The 12544-nt window shown below is 62.4% G+C and overlaps 1 protein-coding gene across 1 annotated transcript; it reads right to left on the reverse strand.

Annotated features, from left to right (window-relative positions):
* Positions 1-237: 237 nt before the first annotated feature.
* On the reverse strand, positions 238-5935 carry DES (desmin). Its single transcript, XM_061459471.1, has 9 exons — positions 5290-5935; positions 3472-3532; positions 3197-3292; positions 2947-3108; positions 2730-2855; positions 1827-2047; positions 1644-1693; positions 1295-1377; positions 238-1163 (listed from the first exon to the last, which is right to left on the reverse strand). Exons 1-9 carry the CDS (start codon positions 5841-5843, stop codon positions 1122-1124), a joined length of 1395 nt encoding a protein of 464 aa, XP_061315455.1. The 5' UTR covers positions 5844-5935; the 3' UTR covers positions 238-1121.
* Positions 5936-12544: the final 6609 nt, after the last annotated feature.

Raw genomic sequence — 12544 nt, forward strand, 5'->3', positions numbered from 1 at the left:
CCCCCACCCGGCACATCTGGAAAATCCACCGCCACAGGCAGCAAAAATGCTCTGGGCACCTTCAGTGTGAGGGACACAAGCGTTTTGAGGGGACCAACAGCTTAAGGAAGAGACAGCTCAGGGAAATGCTGGCCCCTCTATCAATCCCAGCCCATCCCTGATGGGATGCACACCCCCCAGTGCTGCCTCCCCGCCACCCCGCCCCATCCCTGCCCCAGAGATGCCCTGGAGTAAGGATTGATGCTCCGCTGTTTATTTCAGCCGCCCAAAGAGTCAGGTAGACGCTGTGGGGTGGGGGTGCAGTGGGGCGAGGGTTGGGGGCACTTGCCCTGGCCCCCGGGCCTCTCTCAGGCTCCTCTCCATCTCTCCCCCCTTTCCCACTCACTCACTCCTCCTCTCTCCTGTGTCCACCTACATGTACCCTCTCGGCTCATGAGCCTGGACCCGCGCAGCCTCCTGCTGCTGGGGTCCCCGCGATGGTGGGAGGGAGGGAGGGCGCTGCCCTCCTCTGCCCCTCTCTGCCCCATGGGACTGCCTCTCTGGCTGGGGGGAGCGCAGGGCCCCATCACCCCGGGGCCAGGAGGAGGACGCAGGCTGGGAGCACCCTGGCTCCGAGCCGAGCAGACAACGGGGACTCAGCTTGGAACCTGCTTCTCCCTATCCTGTCATCACCGCCATGCACCCAGAGAAGTGCCAGCTCCGGGGGTCCGGCGGTGCCGGTGCAGGGGGATGGGATGGACCCCAAGCCCGTGCCGGAAGTGGGGAGGGGTCTCTGGGGGGATCCAGAACCCGCTGCTGGGACCGTCCGGCTCTCTGAGGAGCTGGCCCAGGCCACCACCTGCTCCCCCCGACCCCTCCTGCCTGTCCCCTCCCTCCCGCCTTCCTGCCGTCCCCCGGCCTGGGCCTGATCCTGACGCTGGCGTTGCCACTGCGAAGCTGCGAAAGCATAGTGAGCCTTTTGAAGCCGAAGGAGAGAGCCCGGGGGTGCGGGGGCCAGGAGGCGGCTGCGCGGGGGGACCCCTCGGGCAGTGCCGAGGGGCGAAGTGGGGGCAGGAGGGGGGCTTGGCGGCGGGACGGAGGCAGGGACAGAAGGTGCCAGTGGGCTGCCGGCGCTGCCTCCTCTACAGCACTTCGTGCTGCTGCTGGGTTGCCTCACTCACCACCTGAAGGAGAGAGGCACCGTGAAAGGCCACGCGTCATGTCTGCACCAGAGCCCCGAGCATCGGGACAGGCTCCGTGCTCAGCCCTGCCCTCCACCCCCACCCCCTGCCTCTCTGTCACTGGCTGTGCTCACCTCCCCATCACGGGTTTCGATGGTTTTGATCATTACGGTCTTTTTGGTGTGCACCTCGGAGGCACGCTGCTCTGGGCTGGTCTCTGTGGGTGGGAGAACACAGGGACATGTGGCATGGGGTCACAGACATAGGGCTGGGGTGACTAGGGCGCTTCAGGAGCCCTGGATTAACCCCCTCTCAGTTTATGGCAACAACCAGCCCAGTGTCTCCACGCCAGGAGCTCAATGTGGCACACCTGGGTCCACAGCTGCCAGCCTGGCTGCAGCCCTCCAGGAGGGATATTAGCCCAAAAACTGGGGACCCCTGGGGACTCAGTGCAGGTCCCCCTCTTCACAGAGCAATGCTCACCTCGGAAATTGAGTGCAGAAGCAAAGGTCTGGTGCATGGGGATGCTGATCCTGTGGGGAACAAAGAGGGGAGAGCTCAGCACCAGCCAGCTCCAACCCTTGGGTGGCTGCTCATGGGGTGAGAGCTCAAAAAACAACTGACCCTGCTGGTCCTCTCACTTTGTCCTGCCCTCCCGCCACTCACCGGCTCTCCTCGCCTTCCAGCAGCTTGCGGTATGTGGCAATCTCCACGTCCAGGGCCATCTTGACATTGAGCAGGTCCTGGTACTCACGCAAGTGCCGGGCCATCTCATCCTTCAGATGCCGGATCTCCTCCTCCAGCCGGGCAATGGTGTCCTGGTACCCACCAGCCTCCCCTGCAAAGCGTTCCTCCATCTCCCGCATTTGGCGCATCAGCGAGTCATTCTGGGGAGACAGCAGGGCTCAGTGAGGAGGGGCGATCTGAAGGGGTCAGGGGTCACCTGGGGTGGGAGCTTGGGATGCTGGGGGGTCCCTAGGGGAGAGACAAGGACTTAGGGAGACCTGTGGCTAACCCTGGGCGGAGTCCAGCAGACACAGGACAATAATGGGTGGCTGTCACCCTCTGTCTGCCCAGCTCTGGGCAGCAGGGTCTGGTAGGGACAAGCTGGGGATGTGCTAGGTTACCTCAGCACCCTGTGCCTTGGCACTCAAGCCCCCCAGCAAAGCCATCCTACCCCATGTAGAGGGGCATGGAGAGGTGCAGGAGCACCAAACAGCTGCCTGCAGATGGCACTGCCACACTGGTGGCTGCTGGCTGGCTCCTGTGACCATGAGGGTGCCAAGGGACTGTTGTGCCTTGTGTGTTTGTAACCACCTTCCCGGCCTGCAACCAGACACCCCGAGCACTGTGCCGCCTGCCTGGAGCCTCCCAGGCTGGGCACCTTTTGCAATCTGTGCCTTGACCTCAGGGCTCTGCCAAAACACCTCACATAGACCCTGACTGCCACTGGGGGAGGTGCAGCCCAAATCTGCAGTATGAGTCCCCCCATGGCAGCACCACAGAGAGCCCCCCAGAGATGTCCAGAGCTCCCCTGGAGCAGGAAGTCCAACACTGCCCACTGCTTACCGTGCCCTTGAGGGCATCAATCTCGCAGGTGTAGGATTGGATCTGGTGCCGGTACTCCAGCATCTCCTGTTTTGCCTGCCGCAGTGCGTCGTTGTTCTTGTTGGCCGCTTGTGTCAAGTCATTCACCTGGGGAGAGACCAGGGTCAGCACGCAAGGGCACTGAGACTGACAAGTCCTACTGCCCTGGGTCCAGCCAGGAGCCCACTGCCTCCCGCACCTTGGACTTGTACCACTCCTCAGCCTCCGCGATGTTCTTGGCGGCTATGCTCTCGTACTGAGCACGGATGTCCCGCAGCGCAGCCGTCAGGTCAGGCTTGGAGATGTCCATCTCCACCTGGATGTGCTGCTCCTGCAGCTGAGCCTGCAGCTCCCGGATTTCCTAGGGGGACAAAGTGACACCTCAGGGCACCCATTCCATCACCCAGCCCCATGGGTGCCTGTGGGAAAGGGGGCCACTGCTGACCTACCTCTTCGTGCACCTTCTTGAGGAAGGCGATCTCCTCCTGCAGGGACTCAATGCGTCTCTCCAGGTCAATTCGTGCCAAGGTGGCTGCATCTACATCCTGGAGGAACACAGTGAGGGGCAGTGTGTTTGGGAGGCGTGCGGAGAGAGGACCAGTGTTGGAAGGTGCAGGGCTGTGCTCAGAGCCATGCCCTGGAGTTGGGGCCAAGCTCCTGGGGGGACATAGGGATGGGAAGGGAGGTGAGGGTCCCATGCCACGCAGGGGGGACAGGTACTCACGGCTCTGAAAGCAGCCAGGTTGTTCTCAGCCTCCTCCTTCAGCTGGATCTCCTCTTGCAGTCTACAGGCAGAGAGGGAAGGTTAGGGGTGGGGGGGTGGGGGGGCAGAGGAAGCCCCATCCCACAGCAGCAATGTACCCCTGAGCTGTCCCTTAGCTCAGCATGTCCCGGTGGGAAGACAGTGGATTTTCCTGTATTCCCGGCAGGCATTGGGAGGGCTGGCAGAGGGCCAGGGGCTCTTCCTCCCATTCCCTATTATAGTCAACGCTGGAGAGAGCACAAAGGCATGAGGTCAGCTCGGTGCCACGCGCACTGCCCCGGCCCTTATAGGGGAGAGTGGTCAGCAGCTGGGGGGACGGGGTGCAGGATCCAGCACAGGGGGCCCAAGGGATGGCCACCGGCTGAGACATCCCTGGGAGAGCAGGACAGGCAGGTCTCAGCGATGCTGTGGGACAGGGAGCAGGGACTTCTGTGGTGTGAGCCCAAGGTCAGGGCTGGCTGTGCCAGGGGAGGGGGCAGTGCTGCTGCTGCCGGTCAGGGGGAAGCGGGGGGGGGGGGGGAGAGGGAGGTGCCCGGGTGGTGCTGGCACTGAGGGTGGCAGGAACCCTCACCCATTTGTTGTGTGCCTTGTTCCTCCCCTGACATTGCAGGGTCCTCCATGCTGCCCCCCCAGCCTCCCAGCATCGGAGGCTCTGCTTCACGTAGCAGAGGATCCTACCCCACCACTGACTGGCTGGGGCACAGGCTGAGGCTGGGGAGAGGCAGCAGGCTGTGTTACCCCCAGGAGATGGGGACTGGGTGTCCCCTCAGCATAGGGGCCAGGAGAGAAGGTGCAGACCAGCATCAGAACAAGCAGCTCCCCCTGCGCATCCATCCCTGCTGCCAGGTGCCCCGAACTGGTCAGTCCCTGGGGTTCACTCAGCCTGGCCACCTTTGTGGCTATTCCCTCCTGGCCCCAGTCCCATCCTTGGCACCAGCCAGGCCCATGGCATCCTCGGGGGGTTCCTCCTGCTCCCAGAGTGCCATGGACACCCACACAGGCCTGGAGCATCCCTGCGGAAGTGCAGCTGCTTCCTCCCCTCCCTTCTTTGCATCCGGAGCTGGCGAAGTAGATACCCCCCCCCCCCCGGGTCATCCTCCCCCTTGCTTCCACCTGCCTGGAGGTTCCATCCATCTGCCTGGCTGTCCCACAGGGCTCAGCTCACTGATGGGCTCTCCAGCCCTCTCTGGTGTGAGAAGGGTTGGGGACCTGATGGGGGGCACTCTGATCCCCCAGCTCTGGGGATTCCATGGCACCAGAACCTGACCTCAGCCCTACCACAAGGGAGGGTATGGGGGGACACCCTTGCTGCTGGAGCCGCCCTGCCCACTGGGTGCTACCTGGGTGCCTGGTGAGGGCTGGCAACAGCCATCAGAGTACCCTGCTGAGATGCCCAGGCTGTGGGCATCTACCTCACTTTGCCCCCCACACCCCTGGGACAGCTTACCCCTGCCTGTTCCACACTGTGGGTCAGGGAGCACCCAGCACTGGCATAGCAGGTTGCAGGTGCCTTTCTCCCTCCCAAAACTCACAGCCACCATGCCAGGACCTGGCACCCTGCAAAGTGCTCTGAAGGCAAGAGGTACAACGAGGTGCTCTCCCACCCCAGGGATGTGGCAAAGGGGATGGAGTAGTGGGGCTGATGGGCTCTCAGCGTGGGGCACAAGCATGGCACTGAACATGCCAGGGGTTGCCAGGGTAAACTGTGCCACCATCCACCCCTAGGGATGGAGGTGTATGCATGGATGCCCACAAGGACATGCCGGGGCCCTCACTCACTTCTGCTTGAGCTTCTGCAGGTCATCGAGCAGGTTGTCGCGCTCCACCTCGACACGAGCCCGCTGGTTGGTGAGCAGGTCCACCTGGCGCCGGAGCTCCCGCAGCTCCTCCTCGTACATCTCGGCCACGCGGGTGGGCTCCTTGCCCCGCAGGCGGTTCACTTCGGCCACCATGAGGGCATTCTGCTGCTCCAAGAAGCGCACCTTCTCGATGTAGTTGGCGAAGCGGTCATTGAGCTCCTGCAGCTCCACCTTCTCGTTGGTGCGGGTCTGCAGGAACTCCTGGTTCATGGCATCGGCCAGGCTGAAGTCCAGCAGCTCGCCGGCACCTTGGTAGGCGCTTTGGTAGGAGCGCAGGGGTGTCACGCGGGTGGTGCGGAAGCTGGACAGGCTGGGCACGGCCGAGGTGCGGGACACCTGGTAGACGCGGGAGGTGACAGAGCTGCCACTGCTGCCCTTACCCCCGAAGGAGGTGCGAGAGAAGACCGGGGAGGCACCGCCAAAGGTGCGGCGATAGGAAGAGACCCGCTGGCTGGAGGAGTAGGACTGGCTCATGGTGGCGGCGTGGAGCGGCGAGGCCAGAGCAGGGAGCAGGCGCTGGGGCTGGCGAGCGGCCGGCGGCTCTGTGAGGCGTCGGGAGGGGACCCGCGACGCCGCTATTTGTATCCTGCTGACATCATTCGCCCCTCCTGCTGCCGCTGGGCAGCTGGGGATGCTGCTGCGGGGGGACTGCTGCCAGCCCCCGCCTACTGCCCCTCACCTGCCCGCACGCTGGGCCATGGGCCCCCGCGCAAACAGCAACCGTGCCTATGGACCCCTGGGCACCCCCAGACCCTGCTGGGGTATCAGCCTCCCTCCCGGCCCCCACTGCACTGCCCTGTCCCTGACCCATGGATGGGGCAGGCTGGTGATGAGCCCCCCAGCGCTGCCCAGAGCCCTGTCAGGGCATATTGCCATCCCACCTATGGTGGGGGCAGGCAGACAGATGTCCTAGGCTGATGCCAGAGGAGGAAGAAGGGGACTCAGCACTTCACACCACCACTGGGGCCCTTAAGCCAGACACCATGCATGGTAGCTCTGGTGCCCAGATCTGCCTTGAGCACCCCAAAATGATGATGATGCCCTGACCCACCCGGTGGCTCAGATCTCCATGTGGGGCCAGACTCCAACCCAACCCCCCCCCCCCCCCCCCCCCCCCCCGCCCAGGCAAGGGCAATAGAGGCATTTAGGTGGGTTGTGATGTGGGGAGACACCTGCCCTGAGTGTCCTTGTGCTGAGCCACTACCCAACGCCCCTTTTCGACAGAGGGGCCTGAGTGCCAGCCCAAGGCTGGGCACTTTCGAGGTGCTGCTGAGTGACCCTGAGCAGGTGCTGGGTCCAAGCCTTCCCAGTGACATCAGCCCCTTGGGTCCTCACTGTGGCACATTCCCGAAGCAGCAGGCACCCAACCAAAATAGCCTCCAAGCTCATATGCGTGGGACATAGTGGTATTTATAGCCAGGGGAAGCACCCTCTTAACCCTTCTTGTGCCAGGTGTGTGCAGAGAACCATCCAGATGAGGACTCTGCCCGGAGCAGCCCCAGCCCCTCCCTGGTCCCTGTCACCCTGAGAGAAGGATAAGGTGCCCAGGTCATCCAAGGGTGCTGCAGACTCTGCTATCTCCTCAGCCTCCCCCTTGGCCTGGCAGTACTTTGGGGATCAGAAAGCCCAGCCCAACTCCCCAAAGCCTCCCAGATTGGAAAATACTCCAGTTCACTCCAGAACCCCCACTGCAGCATCCCACCCCCTGGACAGGCATTGAGCCAGGGCAGGGCCCCCTGGAGCCATCCACAAACCAGTGCCAGCCAAAGAGGACATCCTAAGGGAGAGGGACTGTGCTGGGGAAGCCCCTCGGGGGGTTGCCCCTTGCCTGGGCAGCATCCCATCCTCCCCAGCCCCTCTGACCCCCCCCACCTGGTGACCCCCAGCCCTGCCCAAGCTAGGCTGTTTTGGCTTACATCAGCTGGCAAAGCCCCAGCGCCTCTCTCCCTGGGTGCTGGAGGAGGGGACCAACGTGCCAGCGGGCACCAGGTGACTCAGCAGCAGGAGCCATGCTCAGCCCTGCCTGGCCTGCGCCCCTCAGCCCTCCACCCCGGCTGCAAGGCTGATGCTGAGCAGTGCCAGGGCTTGTCAGTGGCAGCATCAGCACGTCATCCTCAACTGCCTCAGCTCGAGGAGAGCTCCTGCCTGCCTACTCCCTGCCACCTGGGGGGCCAGCAAAGGCCTGGGTCCCACACTCATGCAGGTGAGAGGGGGCTTGATGCCCCGCATCCCTTCTGTCCCCTCAAGCCCCCCATCCCCGGCGCCCCTCCAGCCACCTAGTTGCAGCTTAATGCAGCAGCTACCCGGAGGGTGCCCACTGCTTGACAGAGCCTGCCTTTAAAAGGGAAGGTATGTCCAGATGGGGTTGTTTCATCCCAGCGCAAGGGGGAGGATGGGAGGAAGGGGGGCCTGGGGGTGGGGGGGAGAAGATGGAAAAACAGACAGCACCCTTCCTCCTCCTGGCCTTGCTCTGAGCACATCCCTGAGCTCCTTACGTGTGCCTTGCCTGACCCGTGAGTGCTGTCAGGGTGGCATGCCAGCCTTGGCTGGGGTGCAGAGGAGCTGGTGAGCATGCACAGCAGTACAGGGGTCTCCACGGGTCTGGTCCAGCACAGTTTCAGCTGTACTGTTCAGCCATCCCTTCCTGTGAGCCCACCCCACTGCACCACATTGTGGGACTATGGGGAGGATGGGCTCCCAGGGATGGGCTGTCCAGGGTGCTTAGCACCCTGACATGGTGCTTCAGGTAGGCCTGGAGTCCCCATCCCACAGAGCAGGAGGGTGCAATTTTGGGGTGCCCTAGGGAGGGGAAACACTGCTGCTAGGAGGGGAGGCAGCTCAGAGGGGTTAATCAAGAGCATCCTCCTGATCCCGTTCTAGGAGAAACTGAAGTGGCTTTTCCTCGGCTGCTGTGACAGCCTTCCGGGATGGCTCTGTGCAGGCAGGGGCCTCACTGCTGGCAGAGGGCGACAGATGCCTTGGACTTTCCACAGCCTCTTAGGAAAGTCCCGTCTGCCTTCAGGACCCAGCAGCACCGGAAGCAGGGGGCGAAGAACAGGACCTGGGAACCCTGCCAGAGTCCCATTCAGGGACACAGCCCCGGGGGCTGCAAAAAGTAAGGAGGCTGCAGAGAACAGCCATACAGAGATGCCTCCTGTCCTGTCCAGCCCCTTTCATCCTCCCCATGGCTCCATCCCAGGCCAGGCTGACCCAGACCGACAGAGCCTGGGAAGCAGCTTCCAAGCCCCTGCGCTGGCTTGGCCCCAACTCCCAGGCCTGGGACGAGGCTGCTGTCGGGAAGGCATCGGGAGCTGGAACGTCAAACAACTCCCTCCTGTCATGACATGCCCGTGAGTGAATCCAGCTGCATCCTGCTGCCGCCCCTCCTCCCCAGCCCTCCCTCCCTGCTGCTCCCCCAGGATTTAAACCGCTCGGGGAGCCAGGAACAGCATCCCTGGGGTTGACATCTCGGGGCTTGGAGATGGGCAGGATGCAGGGACAGGGTGCCAGCTTCTCCTCATCCCCATTCTCAGCCACTGGGGCTCCTGTACCCCCGTTAGGCCTGGCCCTGTCTCAGGGGTGAGTGGAGGGATGGGAATGAAGCAGCCAGGGTGTCCATCCCCCTCCTTCCTGGCCCCTGGCTGTCTCCCTGCATCCCACTCCTTTTAGAGCCATGAGTCTCCCAGGCGCCTTTACCCTAAGAGGGAAGGACTGTGTGGTCCATTCCCTGGCGCTGACGGACCCAGGGCGCATGCTATTGTCTAAATAGGAGATAGTTCTCCTTCCCTCCCTGGATGGTGGCCCAGCCCAGCCTGCTGGGGTCCTGGGTGCCCCACAGACTGCAGCCCCCAGCCTGCTGCTCACCCCAGCTGCCCCCATGCCTTCACCCACCCGAGGACTTGGAGCCATCAGTGTGGCTGTCTGGTTGCCCCTGGCCCCAGTCCCTGTGTCCCCAGGTGATAGGGATGTTGGGGGCAATAGCCTGTCTCCGAGTGGCACAGGGATGCTGGAGGGTGCCTGGTTGCCCTGCATCATGTGTGGATGCTGGGGGTGTCCATCTAGCCTCCATGACCTGTATGGATACTGGAGAGTGTTTGCTTGCCCCCCTGGGTCTTTGTAGGTCCTTAGGGTGAGTTGTTGCCTCAGCGGCCCATGAGGATGCTGATGTGACCAGCTGCCCCAAGGCCACATAGATGCTGGATGAGACCAGCTACCTCTGTGTCCATGCAGATTCTTAAATCATATACCTGCCCCCATCACTCATCCCAGCTAGCCCTGCAATCCGTGGGGATGCTGGGGATGTTTATCCATCCCCACAGCCCAGGAACAGGCTGAGGGTGCTCACCCGCTCTTGTGGTCCATGGGGATATTCACCTGTCCCAGTGGCCATGCAGGTGCTGGGCGTGCCCAGCTGCCCTCACAATCCATGTGGATGTAGGGATGCCTGGCCACCCTTGTGGTCCCTGATGGTGCTGGGGTGTCTGTCTGACTTCCCAATAGCATCACTCATGCCAGTGAGATGAGGTAGCATCACTGCCCACTGCATCACTGGTGTCTCGTGAGGCATGGTGGCCATTCGCTCAGCCTCCAGCAATGCCTGGGCAGTGATTTCATTTTCCCATGCCCAGACACGTGGGCCGGGAAGGGGGAGTACTGCCTCGATTGGTGCCATCCCTTCACCCATCCTGTCGGGGGGGGGGGGAGCAGGCAGCCTGGCAGGCAGCGGGAGAAGGGGGCGGCACTTCCTGCTCTCCGGCTGTGTTTACAGGCTCTGTCCTGGGCCATCTCCCCATTAACCCCTTCCACTGTGGCTCAGATCTGGCTGCCTGTCTCCAGGGAAGAATGCTTCCAGGAGCAAAGCTTGCCCACCCCCCACCCACCCTGAGCTGCCAGGGGATGCAGAAAAGGGCATGGTGCTCTCTCCCCTGGTCTGGCCCCTGCCAGGCACCCCATGGCACACACGAGCCCAGCAGGGGGGTGCAAACATCCCGAGGAGGAGCTGGTTATAGCTGCCAGGGCTCCCTGCTGCAGCAATGGGGTCCGTGGGGCAGAGAGGAATAGGACAGGAGCAGTGCCTTCCCAGGAGTGCGGTGTCGGGGTGGAGGCAGCAGCAGCAGGTGCTGTGCAGCCCCTGGCATCCAGCCAGGCGTGAGTCAGAGCCCACCCGGATATAGCCAGTGGGAGCTTTTTCTGGAAGCCCCTGTTGTTCCAGGAATAGCTGCGGCATGCCAAGACCCTGCCCTTTTCCTCGGCTTGTGGGGGTGGGCCTGCCACTCACCCCCTGCTCCAGCCACCCAGGAACTGATCCTGGTACCCCCTGCTCCTGCACCCATACCCCTGAGACCCATCTGCCCTCGGCACCAACATCTGCTGGGTACCAACCCTGGGCAGCCACTGGCTGGGGTGGCCATGGGCTCAAGATGTCCCCAGGTGTCCCCCCAGCATGGCCTGTGGAACACCTGGCAGCACATGGCCCTGAGCTGGGTGCTGCAGCAGCAAGGGGTGATGCTAGCAGGAGCAGGGGGGCTGCAAGGCACCCATGTACCTTGGGCAGGAGGGTGCAGGGCAGGGGCGCATGAGGCCCAGCTCCGGGCTGGGTGCTGAGTGCTGGGTTCCTGCTCCAAGCTTGGACCTGTCCCAGGGGGTGCTGTGACCGTGTTTTGCTGTGGTTGACATGGAGACCCCACAGCTGTCTGGTTGGGCTTGTCGGCTCCCTTTGGAGGGGGGATAGGCAGGTGCTGCGGGCTGGGAGTATTAATCCAGAGCTGTCATGAGCTCCTGGCACAGCAGGTCCCAGGGTCAGCAGCAGCAGGACCGCCAGTTTCCAGTCCCCAGGACACAGACAGGGTCTCACAGTAACAGGGTGCCCACACTGGTGACTCAGGAGCTGGGAATCTGGCTGGCATCAAGCACCTGGAACCCATGGAGTGCTCACAGGCTGCCATGTCCCTCCTAAGGCTGTACACCCATAGCTGGGAAGACACACATCCTGCTGGGAAATGATGCACAAGCACTGATGGAAACCCAAAACCCCACTGCCACACCCATCCCATGCAGGGGACCCAGCCAAGGGCAGGAGCCACTCCAATCCATGTGGGGCCCAGGGGACCTGTCCCCTAGATGTGCCCACGCTGTGTCCCTGCTGGGGCTGGTAGGCAGTTGGGGTGCTACCTGCCACTGTGCCAACTCCCAGCACCCCTGTGCACCACTGTCACTCAGGGACATTGGTTCCCAACATGGCACCAAGGGCTTGTGCCTTGTTTTCTGTGAGTGCCAGGCACTGCCAAGTCAGGAAAGCAGCAATAGTGGAGAGCTGCAGCTTGACTCATCCCAATGACAGCCACCCTTCAGGAAGCATGCACGTTCCCCTGGGCACTTGCACCCCTGGGCAGTGCAGGGACAGCTGCAGGTGAGCCAAGCCCCATTTTGGGGTGACCCTTACGCACCCAGTGCCCAGAATTGGACACCACTGGTTGACCATTCCTAGGGAGCCCATCCCTGCCCCTTGTCTCCCACTGACCCAGCCCTCAGCTCTGCCCTAGCTTTGGCAGGCACCAGGTTTGTCTGCCCAAGACCAGAGTGCAGGGTGTGGGGTGCAGGGTGCAAAGTACGTGGTACATTTAGGTCTCTCACTAAGACACTGAGATGCTGGAGTGTGTCCAGTAAAGGGCAATGAAGCTGGTGAAGGGTCTGGAGCACAAGTGTATGAGGAGTGGCTGAGGGACCCAGAGGTGTTTAATCTGGAGAAGAGCAGGCTCAGGAGGGGACCTTTTAGCTCTCTGCAACTACCTGAAAGGAGGATGGAGATAGGAGGTGGCTGGTCTCTCCTCTCAAGTAACAAGTGACAGGACAAGAGGGAACTGCCTCAAGCTTCACCAGGGATGGTTTAGATTGGATATTAGGAGAAATTTCTTCACAGAGAGGGTGCTCAGGCCTTGGAACAGGCTTGCCGAAGGAAGTGGTGGAGTCACCATTCCTGGAAGTGTTCAAAAACTGTGCAGATGAGGCCCTCGGTGACATGGTTTAGCGGTGGCCTTGTCAGTCCTGGGGTGACGTTGGACTTGATGATCTTAAAGGTCTTTCCCAACCTATTTGTTCCTGCGATTCCGCGCTGTAGGCTGAAGTGCGAGGCGCAAGGCGCAAGGCACGTTCGTAGGGTGCGCACTCTCGGGCCG

This window comes from Pezoporus flaviventris, unplaced genomic scaffold (genome assembly GCF_033815535.1).
Source record: "Pezoporus flaviventris isolate CSIRO_AGI_PZ_B2104156 unplaced genomic scaffold, CSIRO_AGI_Pfla_v1 ptg000029l, whole genome shotgun sequence".
Taxonomy (NCBI): domain Eukaryota; kingdom Metazoa; phylum Chordata; class Aves; order Psittaciformes; family Psittacidae; genus Pezoporus; species Pezoporus flaviventris.

Coding starts and splice junctions, on each gene's coding strand:
- DES (XM_061459471.1), bottom strand. CDS start 5,843: ATGAGCCAGTCCTACTCCTCCAGCCAGCGGGTCTCTTCCTATCGCCGC. Junction 3,293..3,471: donor ACCTGGCTGCTTTCAGAGCC/GTGAGTACCTGT, acceptor GTGTTCCTCCAG/GATGTAGATGCAGCCACCTT. Junction 1,164..1,294: donor TCGAAACCCGTGATGGGGAG/GTGAGCACAGCC, acceptor TCTCTCCTTCAG/GTGGTGAGTGAGGCAACCCA.